Below are 15,481 nucleotides of genomic sequence, written 5' to 3' on the forward strand. Positions count from 1 at the left end.
ATTTGACTGACAATCATTAACAGACATGCTTTACCACTAGCTGTTCAGTTTAATATTTTTATTTGCCTATTGTTTATTTGCCTATTATTGTTTCCTCCCAATAATGCCAATTAGACAGTTACATTTTTAAGGTACAGGGAACCAGGCAGAGAGCCTTCTCAGTGGTGGCTCCCGCCCTGTGGAACGCCCTCCCACCAGATGTCAAGGAGGTAAGCAACCTGATTTTTAAAAGACACCTGAAGGCAGCCCTGTATCGGGAAATTTTTTAAATGTTTGATGTTTTTATATATGCTGTAAGTCGCCCAGTGTGGCTGCTGAACATTACAGTCAGATGGGTGGGATATAAATAATAAAATTATTATTATTATTATTATTCCTTTTGCTTTCAAAACACCTTCATAGCAGGGCATAAGTTATTACTCCATAGCTTGCTTGTCCTCACAAACTCCTCGGAGTCACCACACTGCCTCATTCTCGGCCAAAGAGTCCATTGACACAATGTCCAACCAACTCCTTTCCCCAGTGACATTTATTCTTTGTGAAATACTCACAATGCAAATGCAATACAAATACAAATACTGGCTTAGTGGGGATTTGAAACGGTCTCCTTGGTGACATCTGCACCAGACATTTAAAGCACATTTAAAACATGCCGCTTCTCCCAAGGAATCTTGGGAACTATGGATTCCCGACCCAAAGAGCCGCAATCCCAGAACCCTCAACAAACCAGAATTCTCTGGGTGAAGCCATGGGCTTTAAAGTTGCACCAAAAGTGCCTTGGATGTGACCCTCACCCAAATCCAAACTAAATGCAACCTTCAGAAAACACAGAATGCGCTGAATTTCTGCAAGAACTCACACAAAACAGCCAAGCGCATGCTTAAGTATTTATTAATATCTGAAAATCGAGATGGCACTCTATATTATTTGATTTCAAAGTGCTTTATTTGGTAGCTATGAAATAAGAGGTGAAGCGTCCTGATGATTCGTTGCTCTGAAGTTTGGAAGATTCCAGAAGGAAGGGTTGTGGAGCCTTAGCTGGTCACACGGGGTAACTGGCCACACGTGCCACGCCACACAGATTGACGCCTCTTCGCATCCGCATGTAGCCGTTCTCACCCCAGTAAGGTCCCCAGCTATGGAAGCAAGAGAGAGAAGGATGGGGTCTCTCTAAAATGCTTCAACAGGAAAGGACAGGAGAGTCTGGTGAATCAAAGTGGAGTCAGACTCGGTGCATGGATCTGTCCGTTTCAGTCCTCTTAGTTCCACATTTTTCCAGTCTTAAATCTAGTTTGCATTTTTTTAAAAAAAAATCACCCCAAAAACTCAGAAGCATGTTGTCCTGTGAATTTTCCTCAATAAACACATTTTTGCAGAGCAACGTCTCCTAATATAATGCATTTCTGTTATTTTCAGTAATATGCATTTTGATGTTCTACACTTCACCATCTCTTGGAGGGAGAACAGCAGTGTAAAATCTGAATACAGGCAAATTTCAAAGGATGGGTGTGGTTTCTGTATTGTTTCAGAAAGTGCAAAATGGGTCAGTTTGCCTTCAAATGCAAACTGAATCCAATTTCTTGCACCACAACAGTTTAGGGTTATCCAGTGATTAAAATGTTGGTGGATTTGAGGTTGGGGGGTATAATTGGACCAAAGTGGATCTATGCAGATGGCATAGGTTATATTGGGTTATATTCAAGGACAGGTGACCCTTTAATTCATAATTAAAAGTCCATGGCATTTCAATGACCCATGTGTTGCATTATGGGGGACCTATAAGGGGCACCTGAGGCTGAGGGCAGGTTTAGTCCCCACCACAGAAATATCACCAGTGCATCCTTTAATTTTGTTTCTTATCACTGTTCAATATTATCTGTCCAAATGAGGACACTCAATCCCCAGCTTGTATTATCCAGACCTGATGCCTGGCAACAGATCTGCAGGGCACTGAGAAGTGGGATCTTGTCCTGTGGCCACTGAAAGTCTGGGGAGGCAACTGGAGCACAAAAAAGGATTACTGTTACTAGGTGCCAGGGAGGGCTGAGTGATATATTGATATATCGTCCAAACCCAATTTGAAGTCCATATTGTGATATCAGGTTCATAGTTTTTGACCTGGTAATATATCACGAATCATGAGGTGTGTGTGCTATGCAAAAATCACAATGCTGGAAAAACCGTGAAGACGCTCAGTGCCTCTCCAGTGCTCCATCCTGATTTCAGACGTTGTCATATATCAGTATATCACAATGTTTAGCTGTTGAAAGCCCAGGCCAGGTACGCTGAAGGTCAGAGGATGAGGCTGCAATCTCTGTCTCCTGGGCTCCCCACGTTACCTGTTCTTTATGATCCAATAAGGAATTCCATTCTGAACACCATAGCCAACTGCCAGCACGGCATGGTTCAGGTTGGTCCCGCAGGGGTAGTCAAAGATTCCTGGATAAAGAAGGAGTTGGGGAAGGGGGAGGGAGACAAGTTGAGAATGAAAGAGAAGATAGGGAGGACATTCCTGGGTCGTCTCTGGAAAAGGCAACTCACATTCTGGGCACTATCCAGCATTGGTCCCATTGAATGAAGGGACACAACCAACTTAAGCCTATTTATTTCCATTTGGTCTGCTCTGTATAGGACTTAGTTGCAGGTTGCTCCCTGAGCCACTGCCCTTCCACACTTCCTTCAAGGAAAAGCTGAGGGATTTGGCAGCAAATTTAGGATTCCCTCTCAAAGTAAATGAGCTGGCCTGCTCTCCAACGCCATCCTCTTAGGCACATTGCAGCAGCGGCTCAAGTGCTGCTGGGACACTGCCAAGCCCACCCAGGAGTGCCAGTCGCTCCCACCGAGAGCTCGCCAAGCTGAGAGGGCAAACGCAGCGACCAGCAGGTGGCCTCCATTAGAAGCAGCCACCGCAGGGGTGCAGCAAGCGAAGTCCGCCTGCTGCCTCCCACGCGACACCTGCAATGAGGTTAGTGGCTGCAGTCCTTGCCTCGCCCTGGGCTCTGGCAACGCATGCTATGCCGCTGCGGGCCTCTGTTTCACCACTGTGAGAACAGGATGCTGGACTTATATGGGCCTGATCCAGCAGGCTCTTCTTATATTCTTATGCTCGATCATAAACCCCGCCTCCTCCACATTCCCTATATTGGGGACTGCTGTGCGTTGAGCGTCACCCAGAGACTGGGCTCGTTCTTGCAAGAGTGTTGCAGTCTCTGCTGTTCAACACCTTACCTGAACCATAAAGGTTGAAGGAGGAAGCATCCACCGCAACAGTAACTGGCACATTGAAGGCCACAGCTTCTTCCAGGGCCCTCTCATCATCTTGAGGGAGATCAACCCACCCTCGGATCCTGACCGCTCGGTCTGAGCTTTGAAATTTACAGTTTCCATCCTGCAAAGTAATAGGAAATTTTCTTTCTCCAAACCTTTATTGGGCATTAAAGATATAGACTACCTTAAAACATCCATATACAAAAAAATGGAAATATATACAAAGAAACAGCCATATAACATCTATAGTAACAGAAATAATGGTAACCAATATTTTGGTTTTCTGTATATGGGAGGGCAGAAACAATTCTTTTTTTATGAAACCAACAATTATTTTTTGGTTTATTGATTTCTTACATACCACCCAGATCTCAGGGTGGTTCACAGAATGACACAGTATTTCCATTTAATAACAGTACAATGCATGGCACATTTAAATGTGACGCAGATGCAGATGAGGTCCTGATGAAGCTTTCTTATTCTTCATCCCAATAAACTGCACCATCATGTGTCATTGGTGGGGGAAACAAATCTGTTCAAATGGGGCTCTCGCCTCTTTGGTTACTATAATGGTTTTTAATGTTTGGTACCAATAATGAAATTACTGGTATTGAAATAACAACAACAACAACAACAACAACAACAACAACAACAACAATAACCACCATTCTTTGGGATGTGGTAAAACCACCACCAGGCACTGCAGTGGCAAGCAATTGACAGGTGTGAGCCAAAATTTGCCACCTGCCTATCACTAAATGTTTCTTTCTCTCCTTCCCATTGTCCAGAGGAATTCAAAGTCTTATGGACTAAATATTGAGGGAGGAAAGAAATATATATTTTGATGAATAATTATAAGGGCAAAAACACACTGGAGCTGGTGTCTCTCACAGACAAAGGTGAGAAGTTCAGGGCTTGTTTTCTGCAGTCCAAACTTGCCAAAACTCACTTCTGGCCCCTCTCAGGTGGGCGCTGTGACCATCATAAGAGAACAAGGGAGATGTTCATGGTGAGTTCCGGCTGCAAACACTTCCCATTTGGCCTCGGGTGGTAAAATGAAATGGGAGGCCCCTGTGCGTATGCCCCATGGTTGCAAAATGGCATGTCATGTTCAAATGCTACCTGTCCTGTGTAGGGGTAGACGCGTTCTGAGTTCATCCCGTTGTTCTGCAGGACGTACTGGAAGGCCCGACTCGGCCACCCTCCATTGCAGCCATAGTTCCCCTGTGGCCAAGCACAGTCCACAAGGTTTTGTTCACTCAGTGTGATCAGCCTGCGAGTCTGAAGGCACAGGAGACTTTCCAGGGCTCCGACGGCAGCAAACGCCCAACACGAGCCACAGCTGCCCTGCGGAAGGGGAAAAACAGTTTGATTTGGTGCTCAGAGGTGGGTCAGCGTCTGCTCCACACTGTCTGCAGCAGACTCACCTCGGGCAATTTGCTCTTCCTCTATACTCCCGGGCCTTTGGCTAAGAAAGTGGGGAAACGAATGAAGCTGGGGCAAGAATCTGACAGATGCTGGGACTCTGCATTTAACTCAGGAGCTGAGCAGATTAGTGGGGTAAGAGAGTTGAAAAAAAAATCACATCTGGCAACAACTGTGCCCCTTTGGTTTTGGATAATTTCACATCTGGCAACCAATGAGCCCTTTTGGTTTCAGATAGTACATGGGTGACCCCTGACCATTAGGTCCAGTTGTGATGACTCTGGGCTTACGGCGCTCATCTCGCTTTATTGGCCAAGGGAGCCAGCGTACAGCTTCCAGGTCATGTGGCCAGCATGACTAAGCCACTTCTGGTGAACCAGAGCAGCGCACAGAAACGCCGTTTACCTTCCCGCTGGAGCGGTATCTATTTATCTACTTGCACTTTGACGTGCTTTCGAACTGCTAGGTTGGCAGGAACAGGGACCGAGCAACAGGAGCTCACCCCTTCGTGGGGATTCGAACCGCCGACCTTCTGATCGGCAAGTGCTAGGCTCTGTGGTTTAGACCACAGCGCCACCTGCATCCCTAGTACATGGGTAGATGAGTCTAAAAAGCCCAGGATGCAAATTTTCATGGCCCTCTAGTGACTATGGTGGTTCATTTATCGGAAGAAATTTATTTAGCGTTGATTTTGACCAAAATCATAGAATCATAGAGTTGGAAGAGACCACAAGGGCCATCGAGTCCAACCCCCTGCCAAGCAGGAAACACCATCAGAGCACTCCTGCCATATGGTTGTCAAGCCTCTGCTTAAAGACCTCCTTTGCAAGGGGGTTGGACTAGACCAGTGGCGGCGAACCTATGGCATGTGTGCCAGAGTGGGCACCCAGAGCCCTCTCTGATGGCGCCATAGCCCCAGCAGGGCCGTTGCTGGGGGTGGGCAAAGGGACAGCCTCTCCCCCGCCACGCCAATGGGGCAGGAAACTCTCCCTTGAGAGCACACCACCCGCAGCAGCATCGGGGAGAGCCGTGTGCCGGCCAACCAGTTCCCCCCACCCCATGCCGCAATTTAAAACAGACAGGGTGCTGGATAAGGAAGCATGGAGACAGTGGGTTGTGATGGTGTGGGTTTGGATCCGAAGCAGGTTTGGATTTTTATTTTTTATTTTGGCGGGGAGCGACAGCTCAGCTAGCCATCAAGTAACAGAAGGGTCTGTCTCTTACCCTTGAGGGCAAACAGGGGGCTCGCAAAAGTTAGCTTCTTTTGCATCTTGGCCTTGCTATGGACTTCGGTTGGTTGCCTTGGTTCAGATGGGGGGGGGACCTTCTGACATCCCTACCCCCACCTGAGGGATTCTCATCATTGCAACACACCTTGAGTCCCTGGCCTGGTCATTCTGGCCTTCCCACGCAGCGTTCTTCTCACCTGATCTTTCACCGGGGTGACACAACCTGTGTTGCGCCAGTCCACGAATTCAGGGAGCGCCAGAGTGCCAGACTTTTCGTGCACGGTTGCGCCGCCCCCCTGCTGTCTGGGCAGGTCAGGGCGGAGCCCATTCAGCTTCTCCTTAAATTCTTCTTTTGTCTGGGGAGCAGAGGAGAGTCGTCCATGTCAATCTCACCAGAAGTAGCTGTGCCCCCCTGGGAAGCCAGGCTTCGCAGGAGCAGGGAGGCCCCTTTCCAGTTTGCTTCAGGCGGTGAAATGGGCTGGGCTGCCCCAACCACTCAGGCTGCCTGTTGCAACTCCAGAGTCAACAACCAGTTTAGACTTCCTAAAAATAATTCGTGAATATTCACTAGGAACTGCAAAGGGGATGCAGAGGTCTAAACAGGGACAATTATATGCAGCACAGAATCTCCTAGTTATGTGTTTTCATCTAGCTTAAGCCTAGACAGCCCTAAGTAGTATGTAACGTGTGCTCTATTTTTCTGTTTTGTGTTCTAGTTTTCAATTTGTCATGGCCTTTGGCTAGCATAACAATAAAGCTATTTATTTAAATAATAATAATAATAATAATAATATTCACTAGTGGAGTGTTACCCAAACCTGGAAACTTACATGATTTTCATTGTAACTGCTGTTAATGTCTTATGTTATAAAATACAGATTTGGTTTAAGGGTGCTTTTCATATTATTTGTCCCAGTCTCCAAAATACCTAGTTTTGGACCTCAGCGTAGGAGCTACAAGCAGAGGACTGAGCAGAATTATAAGCTCGTCTATTGGGCTGAGAGAGGATTGACTAGCCGCAAAATCCATGATACAAGCCAGACTCCGAGTTTGCTTACCAAATCGCTGAACTGGTTCAACGCCATCTGAAAGGTGTGTTTCCCCTGGGCAGCTTCGCGGTTGTGCTCTTCGATGGTATGGAGATTGTCCTCCCAGACGGTTCTCCGGAAGTCTTCTGCATTCCTCTGCAGGGAAGCCTCTTGGTTAAGAATGAACGGACAGAGCCCAAGATCATTCTTGCCTCAAAGAATCAGAAGGCCTTGAGGCCAGAAGAGCTCAGCTCATACTCTCTGACATTTTCCCAATAAAAATAGGCACATCCTATTTTGTACCCTCCAACGTTTCTCTGATTAAAATAAGGACGTTCTAAAGAAAAGTGGGACATTCCAGGATCAAATCAGAAACCAGGATGGCTTCTGTAAATCCAGGACTGTCCCTGGAAAATACGGACACTTGGAGGGTCTGCCAGTTGCAGGAAAATGGTTCCAGATCAGAATTTAGCTGCACCAGGATGCACCAATTTCTTACCAGTCGACGAGGAATGTGCGTCTTGGTGCATTGTTGCACATGCAATTTTCTTGGAGTTAGAAGGCAGAGGGATTGTTTTCATGCCCTGCCTATGTTTTTGCTGCTATTGCTGGACAAAGGCTGAATCCTTTACACACTACCCATGCTCAGAAGCACATGGCTCAAAGTGCAAGATTTTCTGAGACACAAGCATGGTGTTCATTCTAGTTAAGTTGGAGCAAACTCACCTCACGGTATATTTTATTATGGGTCCTCTTCCAGTCACTCCAGGCTTCATCCAGAGCTGGGTCCCTGGCCATGCTGAACGTCCTCAGCAAGACCAGGCCGGTCAATGCCACCAAAGAGATCAGATGCATATCTGCACAGGAGACAACCTAAACCTCTAAGATAATTTCATGTATGCTTTCTCTCAAGCAAGTATTTTCTCTAAAAAAGTTTCAAAATGCACACATCTCCCCAAATATATACACCTACTAAACACACACATTTAGTACATATTTTTCTGAAATACATGTTAATTTCATTCCATTTTTGCATTAAGCTCTATGTGTGATGGTGGTGATGGGAGCAGAGATTGGATGGATGCTTTAGCTGAGATTCCTGCATTGCAAGGGGGTTGGACTAGATGACCCTTGGGTCCCTTCCAACACCAGTTGCTCTGTCTCAGTAATTTCACCGCTCTCAAAGGACTGCAAAATGTGTCTTCCTGGGCAACTGAAACCTAGTTGTGTTGGATCAAATGCAATTCTGCAGCCAAGTAATGTGTGAAATTCATACACTGGGATAAAGTCTGCATTAAAAATGTGTATACTGGAGAAAATAGCGAAATTGCTCTGCAAGAATGTGCACTAAAATGACAAATTTCAAGAGGATTAAAAAAAAATGCAAAGTGATGTGGAGAACTGTATTCAAGACTAGGGAAATAAGGTAACTGAGAGGAACTGAAATTTTCAGGTTTGGTTATCCTTAGTGACTCATGGATCATAGAATCATAGAATCATAGAGTTGGAAGAGACCACAAGGGCCATCGAGTCCAACCCCCTGCCAAGCAGGAACACCATCAGAGCACTCATGAAATTTGTTAGATGACGTTTAGGGAAATTTTTAATGTTTGATGTTTTATCATGTTTTTAACTTTCTGTTGGGAGCTGCCTGGAGTGGCTGGGGAAAATAAATAATAAATAATTATTATATTATTATTAAATGCTGTTTCTGAATATCAAACATTTGCTGAATGCAGATAATATCCAGCATGTACAATCACAGCAATGGTGCTTTGAGGGGCAGGAAATCATTTTAATTTAAATCTCTCTGAACATGCCCTGTCTACTCTTTACAAATAATCTCCAATCTGGCTTCCAACAAACCTTACCTTTCCCTCAAGTGGAAATATTCAGAGAACAGGATCTTGGATGTCTGTCCACCCCGTCTGTCTGGGCAGAATAAGTTCCAGCCCCCTTTTTATAAAGAGTGTGCGTATCTAATTTCCTCTCCCACCTTAAGTTCCTAGAAACAATTTGTCAAAACTTAACTGAGCAATAGTGACATTTCATGGTCAAAGGAAGAGGTGTGGTGCCTTCCTTCTGATCAATTTGGTGGGAAAAGCCGCACATGGGCGTTCTGGATTCAGCTTTCAAAAACCTCACCTTATCACAAATGTAGGGAACCTTGTTACAGTTTCAGAAACGTAATGTCCAAAGGAAGACAGGCACAGCTTTTTCCTGTACCCACTATTTGTATAACTTTTGTTTGGTTTCATACACACATAAAGTAATACATTCATACCCAACCACACCCCCCGCACTCACACTAATCATTGACCAGACCATAATTGAGTACAAAAATGACCTAGAGATGTAAAGTTAGACTTTTTCGCCTCTTTTCATTTGACAAATGTTCTGTGACATTGGGGAGGTGGTAATTCTGTATTGATTTACTATGGATGTTTGTATGTGATGCCAATAAAAGGTTTGATGATGATGATGAGTACAAAAAATATGGAGAGGTTTTGGAATATTTATAGAGTCTTTGGAAGGGGTGTTTGGGGTGCTGGGAGAGGCAGTACCTCTAGTGGGGGACTCATCCTGCTCCTTCTAGGACAGTTTGTCCACCTATGGTCCCCACCCTGTGCTCAGCTCTCACCTGTGGAAGCTGTCAGCAGGCGAAAGTGGCCACAATCCTGGGAACAGCTTTAGCTGGTTGGCTAAACCAGGTGAGGGGAGCCGATGCGTCTCGAAGCCTTGGTGAGTTAGGGACATCCCTGCATGCGAAGACAGAGTGGATGAGGCCAAGAGGGGGTCCAACGGCCAAGCAGGTGGTTTCTACCAGTGCTGCAGGGGGAAGTGAGGGGCAGGTGGGGCTCATCCACCTGGGAAGGGAACCCCCTCTAGGAGAAGGACCCTAAACCTCCACTCCCAGCTTCAGGAGAAGAAAGGGCTTAGGAGGAAGCCCTACACAAATCTGGAGTGGAGTCCCGAAGACGGCTGGGGTGGCACCTTGTACGCCTCCTTCCAGCAACTCCTGCTGCCAAGCAAGTGCCCAGCGTCTTGTTCTGCTTTCCTTTGGTCCCCATCCGCTAGGCCAAGAGGGGGGTCTTCATTGCGGTCATCTTCACTGCTGGATTCCTAGCGTGGCAGAGCTAGTGGATCACCACTGTTTATATGCTTGTGGACACTCTCAACAAACTAAAAAAAGTTGTGCGATGGGATTTGTCCTTGCAGAAGTTTATTGTCATTTTCACTTTTTGAAACTCTTAAATAATGGTACAGTGGTACCTTGGGCTACATATGCTTCAGGTTACAGACTCCGCTAACCCAGAAATAGTACCTCGGGTTAAGAACTTTGCTTCAGGATGAGAACAGAAATTGTGCGGCGGCAGCGTGGTAGCAGCGGGAGGCCCCATTAGCTAAAGTGGTGCTTCAGGTTATGAACAGTTTCAGGTTAAGAACAGACCTCCAGAATGAATTAAGTAGTTAACCTGAGGTACCACTGTAGTTTTAAAGTTTTATCCCTTTTTCTAAACCGTTCCGAGGTTTTTCCACAATCAGAGGGTGTGTGGGTTTCGTGAAATAATTAAATAAATAATCCTGGTTGCATTTCAGTGGTGCAACTTTATTTTATTTTGCTATATATTTTTTTTATTGTATCCATAAGCAGAACATTAACATAGCAACAAGGAAAGTGCAGCAATGTGTTTGTCATGCAGGGCTGGATGGATGAGAGCCATCACTTCACTTCCACACCAAAAGAACCTTGGAGCTGTGCCATTTAGCCCAACACGTCCTTGGCTGCTTTTGTTAAAATACACTACAAATAGAAGCCACGTATCAATAAAATTATCACACTGCATCACTTCCTTGGAAAGCTCACCGTGATGCTTCAGCTGCTCTGATAACATTAATTCCCACACTCTTAGCTAGGGAATAAATCCTGTTCATAATTTCAAGTGACCAGCCACTTATGGTACATTTGAGCCATCATTAATAAAGGCCCAGCTATTTTTAAAACTTAGATACCCCATTGTATCATAGAGTTTTTATGCTAGCCTGTTATGTACTGAGTTGAATAGGATCCAAACTGTAGCAGTCTGATTGGTCCTAGAACAATAGGATCCAAAAGGCAGCAGTCTGATTGGTCCTAGAACAATAGGATTCAGAATGCAGCAGTCTGATTGGTCCTAGAACAATGCAGCAGTATGATTGGTTGGCAGGAACCACCCACCCAATCCTGCTCCAGATAGAAGTGAATCCACAACCTGATTGGCTTACAGTAGAATTCCAGAATTAGCCAATCATGTGCAGCCCATTGTGTAAATAATGTATATAAAGCAGATACTGTGAGGGGACATTTATTCATTCCTCCTCACCACTATGAGCTGAATAAAGAGCATGAAATCACTTTGCGACTCTGAGTATATTTCACTGGCGACGAAGGTGGGATCCCGCTGAGCTGACTGCCACACACAGCACCGCAGCACCGCCAACTGCCGCACCGCTGCCTCGCACCGTGTATCCAGGCTTCAGCTCCGGGGCACAAGGAACTCAGAATGGCAGCCAACAGCAGCTTCTCGCCATTCAACCCAGCATCTGGAGACTGGGAAGCGTACGCCTCCCGTTTCACCTTCCTCCTAGAAGCCAAAGGGGTCACCGACGAAGAAGACGCCAAGAAGAGGGCGATATTCTTCAGCGTCTGCGGAGAGGAGACGTTTGAAATCGCCCGGGCTCTCCTTGCGCCTGAAGACGTCGCTACTGTTCCATACAAAACAATAATGGAACAGCTGAAGGGGCACTTTTCGCCGCAGCCCTCAGTGGTGGCTCGTCGAAATGCCTTCTACGCAAAGCGGCAAGCCCCTGGGGAAACCATAACTGGGTTTGTGACCTCTCTCCGCCAAGCCGCCCGGTGCTGCAACTTCTCAGAGCTGGAGAACATGCTTCGTGACCGCCTCGTCGGTGGCCTGAAGGATGAGAAGCTGCAACGGCGCCTCTACGCTAAGAAGGACCTAACGTTCCAGGTCGCTCTGGAGGAGGCCCTGGCAACAGAAGCTGCCGAGAGGTCGACCCAAGAGGCACGGCCGAGCCTGCCATCCCAACCGAGGGTCCACCATGAAGACCTCACCGACGACTCAGGATCCGACAGGGAGGAGGTGCACCAAGTACAGCAGCGCACTCAAGCAGCGCACAGACCACAGCTGCCTCGACGAGAAGGAGGGAACTGCGCAAGCTGCGGGGAGAGTCACGAGAGGAGGACCTGCCGTTTCCGCAACGCAGAGTGCAGGCAGTGCAGAAAATCGGGACACATCGCCCGGGTGTGTCGGGCTCGGCCCACCCGACACCAGGCATCAGATGACCAATCCAAGAGCCCCAGGTCCCGGGGCCCAACGCACCAAGGCAACTCGACGGAGCTCACGGACTTCCAGGTATACCAGTTGCCCCACCCCAACGTAGAGAAAATTTATGTAGAGGTACAGATAGAGGGGGCCCCATGCCGCATGGAGCTTGACACGGGTTCAACTCTATCCATAATCTCGGCAAGGACCTTAAGGAAACTGTGTCCCACTGGGGGTCCCAAACTCAGGCCGGCCCCATTCACCCTCCGGGACTTCCAGAAAGGTAAGGTCCCCACAATGGGGGTGGGGACCTTCAGGGTGCAATACCGAGGGCGGACGCGGCAACTGGACTTGCTTGTGGTCAAGGGCCCCTACATTAGCTTACTGGGATTGGCATGGTTTGGACCACTGGGGCTAGCTGTCACCGGGGTGAACCACACTAGCTTACAAGTGGACGTGGACGCCATATGCAAGGAATTTCCAGGGGTTTTCGATGGGAAATTGGGACAGTATACGGGCCCCCCCATTGCGCTACAGCTTGACCCCGCAGTACGACCGGTCAGGCTCAAGGCCCGCCGGGTCCCGTTCGCCTTGAAACCCCGTATAGACGAGGAATTGGACCGACTCGTAGAGCAAGGAGTGCTGGAGCCGGTGCCTAATGCTCCCTGGGAAACCCCAATCGTCACACCCGTCAAGCCTAATGGTTCGGTCCGCATCTGCGCAGACTACAAATGTACCATAAACAAGGCCCTCACGGCCCACGCATACCCAGTGCCAGTGGTCAGCCATGTCCTTGCCACCCTGGCTGGGTCGAAAATTTTTGGCAAGCTGGACTTGGCCCAAGCATATCAACAGCTGCCAGTAGATGAGGCCACAGCAGAGGCACAGACGATTGTGACGCACAGAGGAGCGTTCAGGGTAAAGCGGCTGCAATTCGGTGTCAGCGTGGCACCAGGCATATTCCAGAATATAATGGACTCTCTCCTTAAAGGGATTCCTGGCGTCACCCCCTTCTTCGATGATGTGTTGATTGCCGGCCCCACACCAGAGGAGTTTGAGGACCGCCTCCGCACCGTTCTGCACCGTTTCCAGACGGCGGGTCTCAAGGTGAAGCGGGAAAAATGTCTACTAGGAGTGCCTCAGGTGGACTTTCTGGGATTTATGGTGGACGCAGAAGGGGTCCACCCGACTGGGGACAAGGTACGGGCCATTTGTGATGCCCCAGCGCCCAAGAGCAAGACTGAACTTCAGGCCTTCTTGGGACTATTGAACTTTTACCATTCCTTCCTTCCCCACAAGGCGGCGGTAGCGGAGCCCCTACACAGACTCCTGGACAAGCGGGCCCCTTGGGTGTGGGGCCAGCGCCAGGAGGCCGCATTCCAGACAGTCAAGGACTTGCTTGTCTCAAACTCGGTCTTGGCACACTTCGACGAGAGGCTGCCGGTGGTGCTAGCATGCGACGCCTCACCCTATGGCATTGGAGCTGTCCTGGGGCACCAACTCCCGGATGGAAGAGAGGTACCGGTGGCGTACTTTTCCCAGACACTCAACACAACCGAGCGGAACTACTCGCAAATCGACAAGGAGGGTCTGGCAATCGTAAAGGGAGTAAAAAAATTCCATGATTTCTTGTACGGGCGGCCCTTCACCGTGGTGACTGACCACAAGCCGTTGCTTGGCTTGTTTGCCCCCGAAAAGCAGACCCCCCAAGTGCTGTCTCCTCGCGTCCTCAGGTGGTCAATTTTCCTTGCCAGCTACCAGTATGCACTGATTCACCGACCTGGGAAGGCGATGGGCCATGCGGACGCCCTCAGCAGGCTACCACTACCGGAAACAGGCCCTGACCCAGCACCTGCACAAGAGGTTATGAGCCTGGAGCTGCTTCCCGACCGCCCCATTCAGGCACAAGAAGTTGCACACCATTCCAAGAAAGATAGGGTCATCTCCCGGGTCCTGGACTGGGTGTGGAGGGGATGGCCCAGCAGCAGCCCCGGGCCAGAATTCGCCGGCTACACAACCCGCAAACATGAACTGTCGGCCCACAAGGGGTGCCTGTTATGGGGAAGCAGAGTCGTTGTTCCCCAGCCCCTCTGCAAAAGGGTCCTCACAGCCCTACACGAGACACATCCAGGGGTAGTAAGAATGAAGGCCCTTGCCAGGAGTTATGTGTGGTGGCCGGGGATCGATGGAGAGATAGAGGCCTGGGTCAAACACTGCCAGGCCTGCCAAGAATCCCGCCCAGATCCCCCAAGGGCCCCAGTCCAGTCCTGGGAGTCCGCCCGAGCACCATGGTCACGCCTGCATGTGGATTTCGCTGGCCCCTTTCAGGGGAAAACATTCTTCATAGTGGTGGACTCCTACACCAAATGGCTGGAAGTCGCACTGGTACCGTCCACTTCCACGTCCGCAGCCATCCGGGTACTACGCAGGCTGTTTGCAACCCACGGGCTCCCTGACACTCTCGTCTCAGACAACGGGACTGCATTTACGTCAGGAGAATTCCAAACCTTCACAGCGCAGAACGCCATCCGCCACATCCGTTCGGCGCCGTTCCACCCTGCCACCAATGGCCAAGCAGAACGCATGGTGCGGACCACCAAGGACACCCTTCGCCGCATGACGCAAGGGGACTGGGAGTACCGCCTTGCCACATTCCTTCTAGCACAGCACAGCACCCCCAGCTCAACGACTGGCCGGAGCCCCGCTGAACTACTAATGGGTCGGCGCCTTGCAATCAGATTGGACCGCCTTCACCCCGATAGAGCTCAGGATGAGGTAGTGGTGGGGGAAGGCAGGAACCCCCGGACCTTCGAGGCCCAGGACCCAGTGTACGCAAAGAATTTTGGGGCAGGCCCAGCATGGGTACCCGCCACAATCACCAGGGTCACTGGCCCCGTGTCGTACGAGGTGCTAACGGATGGGGGGCAATGCTGGCGCCGCCACTGCGACCAGATACGGCGACGATTCCCGGGAGAAAACCAGGAGGAGGACAGGTCAGAGGAGTCCCAAGGGAACAGCGGGGCAGTGAGGCCCATAGAGCAGGAGGGGCCAGCAGGAGAGGCAGAATCAGTAAATACAGAGAGGACCCGTGAGGCCGAAAGGACACCGGAACCAGAACCACGACTGAGCGAGCCGGTTGCACCAGACCAAACAGCCGCATCACAGCCAGCATCCTTGGAACACGAGCCAGAACCCGGAGCCCGGACCA

The 15,481-nt window shown here is 49.1% G+C and overlaps 1 protein-coding gene and 1 long non-coding RNA gene across 2 annotated transcripts; one reads left to right on the forward strand and one right to left on the reverse strand.

Moving 5' to 3' along the window:
• Positions 1-923: 923 nt before the first annotated feature.
• LOC308467181 (cathepsin S-like) lies at positions 924-9,580 on the reverse strand. Its single transcript, XM_080988638.1, has 8 exons — positions 8,821-9,580; positions 7,676-7,806; positions 6,980-7,105; positions 6,119-6,277; positions 4,390-4,614; positions 3,229-3,388; positions 2,340-2,439; positions 924-1,136 (listed from the first exon to the last, which is right to left on the reverse strand). The coding sequence occupies exons 2-8, from the start codon at positions 7,802-7,804 to the stop codon at positions 1,043-1,045; spliced, it is 993 nt and encodes a 330-aa protein (XP_080844764.1). The 5' UTR covers positions 7,805-7,806; positions 8,821-9,580; the 3' UTR covers positions 924-1,042.
• Positions 7,807-9,428, forward strand: LOC308467185. The gene is made up of 2 exons (XR_013981148.1): positions 7,807-8,417; positions 8,513-9,428. It is a non-coding gene; the product is annotated as an uncharacterized lncRNA (long non-coding RNA).
• Positions 9,581-15,481: the final 5,901 nt, after the last annotated feature.

The sequence above is a fragment of the Podarcis pityusensis genome (genome assembly GCF_964106645.2).
Source record: "Podarcis pityusensis genome assembly, chromosome: 18".
NCBI classification, from domain to species: domain Eukaryota; kingdom Metazoa; phylum Chordata; class Lepidosauria; order Squamata; family Lacertidae; genus Podarcis; species Podarcis pityusensis.

Excerpts from the sequence above, each read along its gene's own strand:
- LOC308467181 (XM_080988638.1), bottom strand. The coding sequence starts at position 7,804 with ATGCATCTGATCTCTTTGGTGGCATTGACCGGCCTGGTCTTGCTGAGG. Across the intron at positions 4,615-6,118 it reads TCACCCCGGTGAAAGATCAG|GGCAGCTGTGGCTCGTGTTG; the intron begins GTGAGAAGAACG and ends CCCCTTCCGCAG. Across the intron at positions 3,389-4,389 it reads TCTACCCCTACACAGGACAG|GATGGAAACTGTAAATTTCA; the intron begins GTAGCATTTGAA and ends ATTACTTTGCAG.